The 16,341-nt window shown below is 39.9% G+C and overlaps 2 protein-coding genes across 2 annotated transcripts; both read right to left on the reverse strand.

Moving 5' to 3' along the window:
- Positions 1-1,434: 1,434 nt before the first annotated feature.
- On the reverse strand, positions 1,435-6,805 carry LOC131944930 (cytochrome P450 2B2-like). The gene is made up of 4 exons (XM_059305834.1): positions 6,697-6,805; positions 6,276-6,441; positions 3,241-3,355; positions 1,435-2,558 (listed from the first exon to the last, which is right to left on the reverse strand). Exons 2-4 carry the CDS (start codon positions 6,437-6,439, stop codon positions 1,452-1,454), a joined length of 1,386 nt encoding a protein of 461 aa, XP_059161817.1. The 5' UTR covers positions 6,440-6,441; positions 6,697-6,805; the 3' UTR covers positions 1,435-1,451.
- A 1,225-nt stretch (positions 6,806-8,030) lies between these two features.
- Positions 8,031-16,246, reverse strand: LOC131944931 (cytochrome P450 2B4-like). Its single transcript, XM_059305835.1, has 3 exons — positions 15,868-16,246; positions 10,171-10,285; positions 8,031-9,568 (listed from the first exon to the last, which is right to left on the reverse strand). Exons 1-3 carry the CDS (start codon positions 16,056-16,058, stop codon positions 8,381-8,383), a joined length of 1,494 nt encoding a protein of 497 aa, XP_059161818.1. The 5' UTR covers positions 16,059-16,246; the 3' UTR covers positions 8,031-8,380.
- Positions 16,247-16,341: the final 95 nt, after the last annotated feature.

The raw sequence follows: 16,341 nt of genomic DNA on the forward strand, positions 1-16,341 counted from the left end.
TATATATATATATATATATATATATATATATATATATATATATATTGAGAGAGAGACAAAATAAAATGTAGGGAGGAAGCTTGGGTTTAACCCCACCCTTTACAGCGCAAGAATATCTTGTCTACCCCCTGGACTTCGTAACCTGCTGGCATGAAATTCTATGGCCCTGTTTGTTAGCCACTTTAATCTAACACATGACGTAAACAAAACGAGATTACTTTTCATCGAGCGCTTGAAAGATAGGAGAAACATTCACTTATGTAAAGCATCTTCTGTGTACATAATTTCTTTACTCATCGACATTTTGACTTTGGGGGGGTCGTCCATAAATGACGTCACACACGAAGGAGGGAGGGGGTCCGTAATTTTGTGACGGTGTGTGATGAGGGGGAGGGGGTTCAGATGGTGTGACGTCACACTTTTGCATTATAAAAAAAGCAATGTTAGAAAACGAGTTTTAGCCGTATTTCGCGTTTTAGAAATCTGTTTTAATAAATCGTAATAGGAATTGGTTAAAATACTTTATGTTGACAGAGTTCAGACAAGATTTTGGAACAATATCTATGTTTAAGAAAACTTCAACTGCAATTTTGAGGGGGGGGGGGGTTGTAGGATGAGGTGTGACGTCATTTTAGGGGGGGGTCTGGCTTTTTGTGACGATGTTTGACACAGGGGAGGGGAGGGAGGTAAAAATCGTCAAAAAAACATGACGTTATTTATGGATGACCCCTTTACATCAATCAACTTACTCTAAAATATCCATAATTTGTTACACAGCTTTACAATCCTTACACTTTGTTGCTGTGAATTTAACTACACTACAGGCTCAAGCCTGAAACTAACCTAGACTCAATGTGTTTTACATTACTATTAGACAATGGATTCACAGAAGGTCCGACCAGCTCAGATGCATCAGTGTCATTTGAAGTGAGGAATGTTGCAGGTATTATATGGTGATAAAAGAAAGAAAAATGTTGAATATGTTAAGTAAGGAACAAAATATAGTTTAAATCTCACGATTAATGGAAAACAAAAGAAAATATGTAGCTACATATTATTTATTTAAGCTCATATTATGCGATTGATCAAGTACACAAATTTAAATAACTATTTATAAGCAAATAATAGAAATAAAACTAATAATATGAATTGAACTGTTATAGATTTGGTTGTGTAAAACAAATACACCTCCAGATAAAATGTACACCATCATTTTCAACTTTACCGAGTTGGTTTGGATTTAACAAATGAATGCAGTAAAGCAATTAAAAATTCTTACCAACAACAACTATCACTAACTCACAATATATAAGTCTGTCTGATCCAATATAATACAAATATACACATTCAGTTAGAATACACTTAAAATAGAAAATCAGCACTATGATTCAAGTGCGTTTTCTCTAAAATTGTATTCAAATATTTCGACTTGTAACAATGACCTTGAAAGGTCAAGGAGACGAGGTGAACCCTGGCACACTCACCATAGAAGGTTTACGGACCGGGTCATGTGACCGGAACTCAAAGCGTTGAAACATTGCAGAGAGAAAGAGGAACAGTTCCATCTTGGCCTGGGAGACTCCAAAACAATTCCGTGGACCGAGAGAGAATGGGACAAACTCTTCAATCTTTTTCAGTTTCCCGTCATGCTCCAGGAATCTCTCAGGATGAAAGGTCATAACGTTATCGCCCCAGATCTTTTCGTCATGTAAAACAGAGGATAAGTTTGGACAAATGTAGGAACCTTTGGGGATTTTGTAACCGGAAATTTCCGTGTCTGTGGAGCACGAGCGTGGCACGGCAAAAGGTAAAATACTTGAAAGTCGAACCGTCTCATTGATGACGGCAACTAGATAAGGCAGCCTCGTTTTGTCCTGGATGTTTGGCATGCGCAGAGCCCCGATCTGTTCCTTGATCTCGAGGTGGATCTTCTCTTGTACATCCGGGTAGTTGACAATACACAGGACACACCACGCGATCGTCTGAGCTACAGTTTCTGTTCCTCCAAAAAACAACTCACTGCACGTTTTTATTAAATCTCTGTTTTTAAAGTAAGCTGAGATGAAATTTTCCGAAGCTTCACTGTTATGCTTGTATGTACTTTCTTTGTGTTTGTCAACATACGATTTAACAAAGTTAATTATTTCACGTAGGGCGAAAGTAGTATTTCGAGTCATCAAAAAATCCCCCGGAACAAACTTCAGCAACGGAATAAAATTTAAAAGGGAGTTCATCTGCACGTTAGACATGACGTCCCTCATTAGACTGAGCAATCGCTGGAATTCTACGTCGTCGTAATCAAACCTGTGACCGAACATCAACGAACAGGTGACATTTGAAACGCTGGCATATGTCAAGTCCCTAATGTCAGTCGGTTGTCCTTGCAGGTGAGATAAAGCTGTGAGGTAAGAACTGACCTCCTCTTGTATTTTCTCTGCCATGATGTTCCTTCCCATGCCGAGCTGTTTCAACAGTCGCATCGACGTCGCCCGGTTCTCCCTCCACAGGTTCCCTGAGAGAAAGGCGAAACCTTTGTCTGTGTAGCTGGATCCGCTTGCCTAGTCATCAGAGAGAGAGAGAGAGAGAAAGAGAGAAAAATAGCATTTTAAAAATATAATACGTCTGATATATTCGAGAAAAATACAATTATTTTCAATTTAGAACACGAATAAGGTTGTTTTGATTTTAAAGTAGCGTAATAGAAAATAGTACCGATAATAATTCACAAAAAAAAAAAATTTTATTTAGGCATCACCTACGGAATGATTCTTTTTTCATTGGATGTTAACACTTTTAGACAAAAGATGTGTTTAAATTCTTTGTTTTTCATACCAACAACATTCTGGGTGGTTTTAATGACGTTGAGAGTTGAATAGATTGTGTTGTGTTGTCAAGGGAATGAATCCTGAAAATACGAACACAGAATCCATGCACACTTATCTGCCTTGGTTGTTTGTTACAATCAAGTTAAATTTTGCCCTTCTTAAAGTGCAGTTAACTATACCATGATGTTGGTTTCAATTTCGATTCATTTCACATCATTTAGCAATTACATATCACATAGAAAATCAGGCTTATCTATGACATTGTAACAAAGGACACCAGAGGAGTTTCCTCAGTAGTGGTCGGTTAAGATTTCCTTCGCCTAGTCCCCCAGGGCTCCCCAGATTCCTACCCCTAGCCTCGTACATTTACATAGCAGTTGCCAGTGAGGAAAATATTTTCTTTACAATCTCTTACTTCGTGAACAAACATCCGGGGCCTGTCCGAAAATTCATCTCCCCTGGTAACCAAAGCTTCATAGATGACGTCATATCCGTTCAGAACGACCATCAGTTTCTCACCAAGATACAGGCTGAAATAAAATATATTTCACCAGATGAACTAAAAGATTATTTCACCAGATGAACTAAAAGATTGGGAGCAGATATTGGAGAGCTAGGACGGAGGCCCTGTGTTTCTCCGGGAACCGGAAGAAACAATGATGAAGTGATATCACGTATAAGAGGAAATAACTGTAACTTTAAATTTCTCGAATATTCCTATATAACACTACTGGAATGGCAAATAGGGATATAGGCATGGTTTTAAATCCGTTTTTTTTAATCCTTAAACTTTTCAAAATAGAATAGAATCTCGTAGAAAAAAAATGGCGCAGTAAGTGAACAGCAAACAATGTGTGTATAAATGTGCGGAATATTACTACTTTATAAATTTATATGCGTTTTTTTTTTTGTTTTTTTTTTTGAGAAATCTGAAATAGCGTGAAGTACTACATCCTGTCACCAGAAATTACTTAAAATTTGATAGAAAACAGAGAATTATATATTTTAATTATGTAAAATTTCATCTATCAGAAACAGTACTCAATTTATAGGATTTTGAAAAAATGAAGTAGAATAAATTCCACTTCCGAATACCGGAAATTGCTGAAAAGTTTTATAAAGAACTACAAATTTAATACTTATACATGAAATTTCTTCAACCTAGCTGTAACGGTAACCAAGTTATCGTGTTCACAGACATACACACACACAAACATGTAAACACACACAGACATACGTATAAAATATCACAACTAAGTTTTTACGACTCAGGGATTTTTTAAAAATTTTTTGCCTAATGGTCCATGGGGCAAGTGAAGTAGAGTTCGGCGTATGAAGGGATGGTGTGGTTAGCAGTCTAGCGCTCTACTGCTAGGCCACGCCTTCCCATCACGTGAGAATGCGGTCAACTATGTAATTAGGTTAATTAATGTGGTTACCGTACACGTCTATTTAGCTGAATTTCGATCATTAATCCGTAACATAAGCAGATGGGTCAACTTACCAAACCCCTACCACCACAAACACCCTCCTTACTGGCTCACTGATTAGTGGGAATGCGGTCAGCTATGAATTACATGCATTTACTCAAGCGCGGAAAACACTGTGTAATGAGGTTTAATTAATGTGGTCACGGTACATGTCTATTTAGTTGAATACCGAAAACCAATACGTAACATACAAACATCAGTCGATAGTTTGCTCTACACATAGAAAAGCTAATTAACATCAAGTTTACGGTCAGGTGTAAAGGCTAATGTAGGCCTACTTATTTAAACCCGTTATAACATTATGTACGATTTTAAACAAGCCGTTGCTAGATTAGAGAGCATGTGCAGCCTTCGTCGCTTCTTTACACAAACAGCCATGATATTTACCAAATGTTTTAGTTCAGCTTAAATACTCTAAAATAGCGTTAGCTCTTATTCATATCATACTAAATAGTTCATTTTTCATCCTTAAATAATACATTTTCATCAACATACAAAGAGGTATTTTCTGGTCGCATGTAAGTGTAAAATCAAAACGATTCGCAGGTAACTAGTAAGGTTAAGTACTTTTCAGAACGTATGTTTAAATACACACACTCCCTAATACATGAATAACTATCTATATTCATGTAGATTTAATTTTTAAAAGTATTGTTAGTCAGTATTAATTTCTATAACACCGGTTTAACTAAATATTTCTCCAAACGGATTTACCTGAATATGTCCCCACACAGATTTACCTAAAGATCTCCCCACACAGATTTACCTGAAGATGTCCCCACACAGATTTACCTGAAGATGTCTCCACACAGATTTACCTGAAGATGTCCCAACACAGATTTACCTGAAGATGTCTCCACACAAATTTACCTGAAGATGTCCCCACACAGATTTACCTGAAGATCTCCCCACACAGATTTACCTGAAGATGTCTCCACACAGATAAACCTGAAGATGTCCCCACACAGATTTACCTGAAGATGTCTCCACACAAATTTACCTGAATATGTCCCCACACAGATTTACCTGAAGATCTCCCCACACAGATTTACCTGAAGATGTCTCCACACAAATTTACCTGAAGATGTCCCCACACAGATTTACCTGAAGATGTCCCCACACAGATTTACCTGAAGATGTCCCCACACAGATTTACCTGAAGATGTCCCCACACAGATTTACCTGAAGATGTCCCCACACAGATTTACCTGAAGATGTCCCCACACAGATTTACCTGAAGATGTCCCCACACAGATTTACCTGAAGATCTCCCCACACAGATTTACCTGAAGATGTCCCCACACAGATTTACCTGAAGATGTCCCCACACAGATTTACCTGAAGATGTCCCCACACAGATTTACCTGAAGATGTCCCCACACAGATTTACCTGAAGATGTCCCCACACAGATTTACCTGAAGATGTCCCCACAGATTTACCTGAAGATGTCCCCACACAGATTTACCTGAAGATGTCCCCACACAGATTTACCTGAAGATCTCCCCACACAGATTTACCTGAAGATGTCCCCACACAGATTTACCTGAAGATGTCCCCACACAGATTTACCTGAAGATGTCCCCACACAGATTTACCTGAAGATGTCCCCACACAGATTTACCTGAAGATGTCCCCACACAGATTTACCTGAAGATGTCCCCACACAGATTTACCTGAAGATGTCCCCACACAGATTTACCTGAAGATGTCCCCACACAGATTTACCTGAAGATGTCCCCACACAGATTTACCTGAAGATGTCCCCACACAGATTTACCTGAAGATGTCCCCCCACAGATTTACCTGAAGATGTCCCCACACAGATTTACCTGAAGATGTCCCCACACAGATTTACCTGAAGATGTCCCCACACAGATTTACCTGAAGATGTCCCCCCACAGATTTACCTGAAGATGTCCCCACACAGATTTACCTGAAGATGTCCCCACACAGATTTACCTGAAGATGTCCCCACACTGCTTCCTCCATCTCTTGTACTGTTCCCTGGGGTCTTTGTCCAGAGACAACAGATGACCAACTACAGGCAGTGGTCTGACCGGACATGGCGGCAAGTTCTGGTCAGTTCTACTAAACCATCGGTACACCATCACCATGACGACCATCACTGCCAATATACACAACACATCCATTCAACGATTGCGTAGATACACAACTGTAATATGAAACGAAAGAGCTAGCACCTCTAGTTGTGTCTCTGGAGAGTTGAGATTTTAAAACACGTATGAAAGAACATTGCAACGGAATAAATACACATGTTTATCAAAGCTTAAAGCAATGTGAAACCATTAATACAAAAAAATCATTTTTCCATATCGTTTTTTATATCTTCATACATTAGCTAATGTTAATATCGGCGAACCTGTGCTCCATTCAGTTATTCAAAAGCTGCTGTGGGAGATTTTTATCACAGGTCACTCCATACTTCACCCTCTTGCTTGCAATAGACGAACATTCTCAAGCCAGTTAAGTTGACATTGAACAGCAGGCAGGCGTCGTGATTATCAAGAGTAAACCAGGGAAATATTATATGCATATACATTATATGTATATATATATATATATATATACATATACATATATATATATATATATATATATATATATATATATATATATATATATATATATATATATATATATATATATATATATATATATATATATATATTGAGAGAGAGAGAGAGACAAAATAAAATGTAAGGAGGAAGAGTGGGTTTAACCCCGCCCTTTAAGCGCAAGAATATCTTCTCTACCCCCTGGACTTCATAACCTGCTGGCATGAAATTCTATGGCCCTGTTTGTTAGCCACTTTAATCTAAAACATGACATAAACAAAACGAGATTACTTTTCATCGAGCGCTTGAAAGATAGGAGAAACATTCACTTATATAAAGCATCTTCTGTGTACATAATTTCTTTACTCATCGACATTTTGACTTTGGGGGTCGTCCATAAATGACGTCACACACGAAGGGGGGAGAGGGGTGCGTAATTTTGTGACTGTGTGTGATTAGGGGGAAGGGGGGTTCAGATGGTGTAACGTCACACTTTTGCATTATAAAAAAGCAATGTTAGAAAACGAGTTTTAGCCGTATTTCGCGTTTTAGAAAACTGTTTTAATAAATTGTAATAGGAATTGATTTAAATACTCTATGTTGACAGAGTTCAGACAAGATTTTGGAACAATATCTTTGTTTAAGAAAACTTCAACTGTAATTTTGAGGGGGGGGGGGGGGGTAGGCGTAGGTGTGACGTCATTATAGGGCGTCTGGCTTTTTGTGACGATGTTTGGAAGAGGGAGGGTGAGGGAAGTAAAAATTGTCAAAAAAGCATGACGTCATTTATGGAAAACCCCTTTACATTAATTAATCTACTCTAACGTATCCATAATTTGTTACACAGCTTTACCATACTTACATTTTGTTGCTGTGAATTTAACTACACTACAGGCTCAAGCCTGAAACTAACCTAGACTCAATGTGCTTTACGTTACAACGATACAATGGATTCACTGAAGGTCCGACCAGCTTAGATGCACCAGTGTCATTTGAAGTGAGAAATATTGTAGGTATTATTTGGGAATCAACAAAACAAACGAATAGTGTTGTATATTTAAGTAAGGAACAAGTATAGTTTAAATCTAACGATTAATGAAAAACAAAATGAAAATCTGTAGTTACATATTATTTATTTAAGCTCATATTATGTTATTGATTAAGTACACAAACTAAAATAACTACTTATGAGCAAATAATAGAAATAAAAATCATAAAATGAATTGAACTGTTATAAATTTGGTTGTGTAAAACAAAAACACCTCCAGATAAAACGTATACCATCATTTTTAACTTTCCCCAGTTGGTTTGGATTTAACGAATGAATGCAGTAAAGCAATTTAAAATTCTTACCAACAACTACTATCACTAACTCACTATAAAAGTCTGTCTGTTCAAATATAATACAAATATACACATTCAATTAGAATACAATTGAAATAGAAAATCTGCACAATGATTCAAGTGTGTATTCTCTTGAAACTGTATTCAAATATTTCGACTTGTAACAATGACCTTAAAAGGTAAAGTTGATGAAGTAAATCCCGGCACGCTGACCATAGAGGGTTTACGGGACGGGTCATGTGACCGGAACTCAAAGCGTTGAAACATTGCAGAGAGAAAGAGGAACAGTTCCATCTTGGCCTGGGAGACTCCCAGACAATTCCGTGGGCCGAGGGAGAATGGGACGAACTCTTCAATCTTCTTCAGTCTCCCGTCATGCTCCAGGAATCTCTCAGGGTGAAAGGTCATAACGTTATCGCCCCAGATCTTTTCGTCATGTAAAACAGAGGATAAGTTTGGACAAATGTAGGAACCTTTGGGGATTTTGTAACCGGAAATTTCCGTGTCTGTGGAGCACGAGCGTGGCACGGCAAAAGGTAAAATACTTGAAAGTCGAACCGTCTCATTGATGACGGCAACTAGATAAGGCAGCCTCGTTTTGTCCTGGATGTTTGGCATGCGCAGAGCCCCGATCTGTTCCTTGATCTCGCGGTGGATCTTCTCTTGCACATCCGGGTAATTGACAATACACAGGACACACCACGCGATCGTCTGAGCAACCGTTTCCGTCCCTCCGAAAAACAACTCACTGCACGTTTTTATTAAATTCTGATCATCCATATCGGAAACCACTTCTGTCTTGAGTTTAAAATCTCGGTCTTTAAAATAAGCTGTGATGAAATTTTCCGAAGCTTCACTGTTATGCTTGTATGTACTTTCTTTGTGTTTGTCAACATACGACTTAACAAATTTAATTATTTCACGTAGGGCGAAAGTAGTATTACGAGTCATCAAAAAATCCCCCGGAACAAACTTGAGCAACGGAACAAAATTTAAAAGTGAGTTCATCTGAACATTAGACATGACATCCCTCATTAGACTGAGCAATCTTTGGAATTCCACGTCGTCGTAATCAAACCTGTGGCCGAATATCAACGAACAGGTGACATTTGAAACGCTGGCATATGTTAAGTACCTGATGTCAGTCGGTTGTCCTTGCAGGTGAGATAAAGCTGTCAGGTAAGAACTGACCTCCTCTTGTATTTTCTCTGCCATGATGTTCCTTCCCATGCCGAGCTGTTTCAACAGTCGCATCGACGTCCCCCGGTTCTCCCTCCACGGGTTCCCTGAGAGAAAGGCGAAACCTTTGTCTGTGTAGCTGGATCCGCTTGCCTAGTCATCAGAGAGAAAGAAAAAAATAACTGTATGAATTATGTGCAGAGATTCGTGTTTGTAGTGTATCTATAGAATATAACAGCGATATCAATATACAGGATAAATAATTTTATTTTGCTATTATTTACTGAAGTGGTAGTTAATTTAATGAATAAATGTTTAAAACCTGAGGGTTTTATTTTCTTTTTTTTTTTTCTGACAAAAACATTTTGGTGGATTTAATGAAGCTAAGAGTTCTATATATTGTGTTGTCAGGGGAATGAATCCTTAAAATATGTCCACAGGCTCCATGCACAGTTATCTGTCTTGGTTGTTTGTAAAATGTATAATATAAAATAATCAAGTGCAATTGTGCGTAACAATCACTTAGACGGTTCTGGAGATTTAATTAGATGTTATTACTTGCATGTTTGGACAATGAAAACAGAGGAAATATAACAGAATGCTACTATAGTAACCAGGAATATTCTCCGTGGAGATTGTCACGGCGTAAAGATTTCCTCCTTCCCATCCACCAGGACCCCCAGCCCCCTACCCCTAGCCTCGTACGTTTACACAGCCGTTGCAGTGAGGAAAATATTTTGTTTACAATCTCTTACTTCGTGAACAAACATCCGGGGCCTGTCCGAGAATTCATCTCCCCTGGTAACCAAAGCTTCATAGATGACGTCATATCCGTTCAGAACGACCATCAGTTTTTCTCCAAGATACAGGCTGCAAAAAAATAATTGTAATCTAACTAAACGATTTTGAGCCTGATTTAAAACAATAAAAATTCCTGTTTACGTTATTTGTTAAGCTTCGCAATATGTAAATGGCAGAACTTCAGGAGTTTAAGTGTTTTTTTTAAAATAAATACTGTTTATACTAAAGTAGCCTTGTAGATACATCGAGAGCTGTAGATTGTTACGTCCCTTACATGTCCCCTGCTTGTGTGTGTGTGTTGTGTGCTGGAACGACAGGTACCCTCCCTTTGGTGTATAGTTGTATCCCTTGGTTGAGTGTGTTTACATGGAGCGAGAGGTGTTCACGTGAGGTGTGTCAGGTGACGGGTGTCAGAGCGTGTGCCAGTGTGTGAAGCAGTTAGTTGTAGTGTGGCTGTGGACGTGGAACATGGAACGTGGTGTTGAGTATTGTATTTATGTTGTAGACCCCTTTTGATCCTTTTATTATTTAAGTACTGTATATATTATTAAATATCTTATTATTATTGTTATTATAGAGTGTTAGTGTTATTGTTGTATACGTCGTATTTGTCTGTTGTTATTTATATACCCCTAGATTCTAGAACCCAACATTTGGGGGCTCGTCCGTTTAGCATGGCTACTACCAGGAGTGCCAGAAGACAGCTAATAAGTGACTTGAAGGAGGAGGGAAAGCTAATCGGGCTGACCGATGACAGTTTGGCGGAGTGGGTAAAGGAAGAGTTGAGGAGGGTGGAAGATGCGAAGGTCGAGGTTGTAGCAAAGGTATGTAACCCTGTACCCCGCTTGAGGGACATGGCGGCGATGACGGTGGACGAAGACCTGGGTGCGTATGTGAGGCATTTTGAGAGTCAAGCAAAGAGACAAGGCATTGACCCCAAGGACTGGTCGCTCCTTCTGACGGACAAGATGAGTGGACAACTGAAGACTTTCCTCGTTGAGACGGGGCTGAACTTGCATCATGACTTCGAGTCAGTAAAGGTAAAGTTATTCACGCACGCAGGTTTCAACGAGGAAAAGTATAGGGTCAGATTCCACCAGCTAGTACCAACACACGACGACATGAGAAGCTTCGCAGTCAACACAGAAGCCGCTTTGAGAGCGTGGGTCCAGCAGTCGGGAATAAAGGAAACGTTTGAGGACTTGGTGAACCTTTTGATAGTTGATCGGATAAAATCAGTTGTTACTTGTGATCTGTTGGAGAGGCTGAATGGTGCTGCCAAGGTAAGTGTGGAAGATAATCTTAAAGTTATTGACAACTATATGAGCACGCAAAACGCTAGAGTGACGAGGCCAGTAAATCAAACCCCTCCGTACGTCGCTGCTAGTTCGACAGCAGAGAGGATACCCTGGCTAAACACGACACCGCGATCTCCAGGACACCACACTTGCCCTGGTGTACAGCCTATGCATGGTGTTAGGAAGGTCAGCCGGAGCAGTAAATGTTTCACATGTGGACGTTATGGACACTATGCCAGGGATTGTCATAGCAATAGTAATAGCGGCTTTACTTGGAGAAATAGGTCAGAGAAAAGAGCTGTCGTGGAGTATGGAAACAACAAAAGACCTTATCGGTGCTACAAGTGCAATGAACAAGGTCATATTGCCAAAGAGTGCAGTATGGATATAGATACAGGCGCCTGTTATAGCTGTAGAAAGCCAGGCCACATACAACGAAACTGTCCCAACGGGACCAGTAGAGCGTGCAACTGGCGTACTGAAAATGTACATCGACGGTCAGATGATCTCAAGTGTTATTGCTGCGGTGGTGTTGGTCACATATCACGGGTGTGTCCCACAGCTCAGCGTGATATGTTAGGAAATTTTTCCCTGCTTAAAGACTCTCATATGAGAGTGAGGTAAAGCACGAAATTTGGAGGCGTATCCTTACAAAGGTAGTGTCCTTGGTAAGTTTTTTGTTAAGATAATTTATTCAATCAATGTTAATTTTTCTTTGTTTTTTTTTTTTACAGAAGCTGTGTATGATGACTACGGGCTGGAGATGATTAATGTAGTTAAAACGGCTATCGAGAAAGGAACTCAGGTTGATCGCCTTTAAGAAAAGATGACCATCTATGGCGACGTACGCATCCGCCGATGGGCCCTTACACTACAGGAAATAGCCTGTACTGTGAAACATATCAAGGGAACTGAGAACTTTGTAGCAGACATTCTATCACGAGTGTTTACGACAACTAGTGTATATGATATTGAGAAATGTATTATTGTTGGAGTATAGTATGAATATGTTAAGAATTTACTATTGAGGCATTATGATATGATTATATTGAGAAATGTTTGAGAAAGGTATTACTGATGCAGTATAGAATGATTATGCTGATCAATTTTTTTTATTGTGGCTTCTCACATGTATCTTTATAGGTTGAGATAGTCAGACCACGAGCTTGGTGCCCGGCCGGAGAAAAACCATAGTCCACTCTCAGGACCGAAATGTTCAAGCTGGATGCGAGCCACACTCTGGACCGAACTGTCCAGGCTGGATACACGCCACACTCTGGACCGAACTGTCCAGGCTGGATACAAGCCACACTCTGGACCGAACTGTCCAGGCTGGATACAAGCCAAACGCTGTCCCCACCGGTCAAAACGAGGCTTCCTAAGGACTAAAGAATAAATAGTCGAGCTCGGGCACCAACAGTGGCTAATGGAACAAGAGATGTTTGATCTCTTTAAAGAAAAGAGATCTGAAGGTGGAGGGGAGGGATGTTACGTCCCTTACATGTCCCCTGTTTGTGTGTGTGTGTTGTGTGCTGGAACGACAGGTACCCTCCCTTTGGTGTATAGTTGTATCCCTTGGTTGAGTGTGTTTACATGGAGCGAGAGGTGTTCACGTGAGGTGTGTCAGGTGACGGGTGTCAGAGCGTGTGCCAGTGTGTGAAGCAGTTAGTTGTAGTGTGGCTGTGGACGTGGAACATGGAACGTGGTGTTGAGTATTGTATTTATGTTGTAGACCCCTTTTGAACCTTTTATTATTTAAGTACTGTATATATTATTAAATATCTTATTATTATTGTTATTATAGAGTGTTAGTGTTATTGTTGTATACGTCTTATTTGTCTGTCGTTATTTATATACCCCTAGATTCTAGAACCCAACATAGATGTTATTCTATATCACGAGCGTGGTGGTATTTACCATGACTGTGGGGGCGGGGGGGGGGGGGGGCGCAAATAAGGAGAATTAAAGTTTCAAAAGAAGTATTGTAAATAACAATGTCAGTTAAAAACCTGAAACTCGCGTGATGGATATTATAATCTCAACTTGTTTTGTTCTAATATTTTCTATTATTTGAGACTTTTATAGGACTATGCTATTCCCTCGAATACACGAAAAACACGTCACTTATGAGTGTAAGACAGAGGCGTAGCTAGGGGAGGGCGGGGAGGGCGGCCGCCCCGGGCGCCGACCCTAGGGGGGCGCCAAAAGGGGTAGAAAAAAAATTAAAAGCTCATTTTAAGCTGCAGTTTTGAATTATAAACAGTCAAAGTAAAGAAATTTAACGGCGGGGAGCCTTTGCATACTGATTTAACTGTTTTCTACCTTGTTTGTGTAACTGTAAAACGTATATCTTTAAGAAACAGTGACCGGAAAAACCGCTTTCCAGCTTTACTAGATGGGGGGGGGGCGCTTTTTCGAAGACTAAAATCTGAAAAATTCACACCGGATTAAGGAATAAACCGATATAACCCAGAAAAGAAACCCATTGAACTAAAGAGTATTTTACGATTGTGTAACATAACAAACATTTAGCAGACTGTCGGAGCGGGTGGATGGGAAGCGACACTCTTTGCCAAAATTTTAAGAGAGAAGAAAATTAGTATATTGTACTGATTATTATTTTGTTCAACCTAACTGATAATTCTAAATTACCGAACCCAAAAAAAAGCAGGCTGAAATCGGAGTCAATGGCCTCAATGGCGCATAACCAGTTGACACGTAACGCTTAATTGTGTTGGAGGCGTGGTCGAGTCGGCAAAAGCTCAAGGTTGATAAATTCGAACAAAGTCTGGAGTTCAAACCCACTGGCAGATAAATCTCGATCCCCTTCAACACTAATAATTAAGAACGAAGAAGAAGAAGAAAGACCGAACCCAACTAGTTTCATATGCGCAATCACCGAACCCTCCTTAATAGTTGTATCGTCCACAATGACAAAATCCGATAGTGAATCATATGAGTCGGGTGTGTGTCTTAACCAGTGTTTCTTCCAGACTTTTTTCTCCAGGGGGCACTTGAAATTTTCGGGGGGGGGGGGGGGGGGGGGCGGTAGACTTTCTTCGGGGGGGGGGGGGGGCGGACACTGTTAAAGGTATATAATATATTTTCTATATAAATTATATAAATTTCATTTAACCCCCGGAAGAGATGCCTGGAAGAAACTCCGGTCTTGACATCCGCGGAAGACCTGAGACTGAATTACCAAACCACTCGGGTTCGATGGATCCCACTGTTCTAAGCCCTTTTGATTTTCTACTTTTTATTCGTTTCGGCATCTTAAGGGGAATTTAATTGGCGTCCAGTGAAGTTTTAGGGAACGACAATCAGCGTAATTGTTAAGTTTTTTCCAGACTGTCGCACACACAAACACACACGCATATATATATATATATATATATATATATATATATATATATATATATATATATATATATATATATATATATATATATATATATATATATATATATATATATGGGGGCGCCAAAATGAAAGTTCGCCCCGGGCGCCGGGAGAGGTCGCTACGCCTCTGGTGTAAGATAGTGTAGTTTATTACATAAGACACTGATTTACTTAATAATATCCCCACAAAGATTTACCTGAAGATGTCCCCACACAGATTTACCTGAAGATGTCCCCACACAGATTTACCTGAAGATGTCCCCACACAGATTTACCTGAAGATGTCCCCACACAGATTTACCTGAAGATGTCCACACACAGATTTACCTGAAGATGTCCCCACACAGATTTACCTGAATATGTCCCCATACAGATTTACCTGAAGATGTCCCCACACAGATTTACCTGAAGATGCCCCCACACGGATTTACCTGAAGATGTCCCCACACAGATTTACCTGAAGATGTCCACACACAGATTTACCTGAAGATGTCCCCACACAGATTTACCTGAAGATGTCCCCACACAGATTTACCTGATGATGTCCCCACACAGATTTACCTGAAGATGTCCCCACACAGATTTACCTGAAGATGTCCCCACACAGATTTACCTGAAGATGTCCCCACACAGATTTACCTGAAGATGTCCCCACACAGATTTACCTGAAGATGTCCCCACACAGATTTACCTGAGGATGTCCCCACACAGATTTACCTGAAGATGTCCCCACACAGATTTACCTGAAGATGTCCCCACACAGATTTACCTGAAGATATCCCCACACAGATTTACCTGAAGATGTCCCCACACAGATTTACCTGAAGATATCCCCACACAGATTTACCTGAAGATGTCCCCACACAGATTTACCTGAAGATGTTCCTACACAGATTTACCTGAAGATGTCCCCACACAGATTTACCTGAAGATGTCCCCACACAGATTTACCTGAAGATATCCCCACACTGCTGCCTCCATCTCTTGTACTGTTCCCTGGGGTCTTTGTCCAGAGACAACAGATGACCAACTACAGGCAGTGGTCTGACCGGACATGGCGGCAAGTTCTGGTCAGTTCTACTAAACCATCGGTACACTATCACCATGACGACCAGCACTAACATTAAACTCAACACATCCATTGAGAACGTCTCAGATCACACACATGAAAAGTTCAACAAAACACAAGCTGTGTCTCCGATGTACTTATATTTCAAAACATGAATCCTACCAATAAAAAAATCCGATCTATGAAATACGAACACACATTTGTTCATTCTTCAAGCAATGTATCACTGTGAATAGATTATACAACAGCGCCAAGTCCTAGTTCCTGTGTATACAAAGCGGCAAGTGTTGAACAACCCAAGCATGATATCTGAAACCCTTGAACCCTTGAACCCGTGAACCTGTGCCACATTCAGA

The sequence above is a fragment of the Physella acuta genome, unplaced genomic scaffold (assembly GCF_028476545.2).
Source record: "Physella acuta isolate Inbredline_101_S28 unplaced genomic scaffold, ASM2847654v3 ptg000515l, whole genome shotgun sequence".
NCBI classification, from domain to species: domain Eukaryota; kingdom Metazoa; phylum Mollusca; class Gastropoda; family Physidae; genus Physella; species Physella acuta.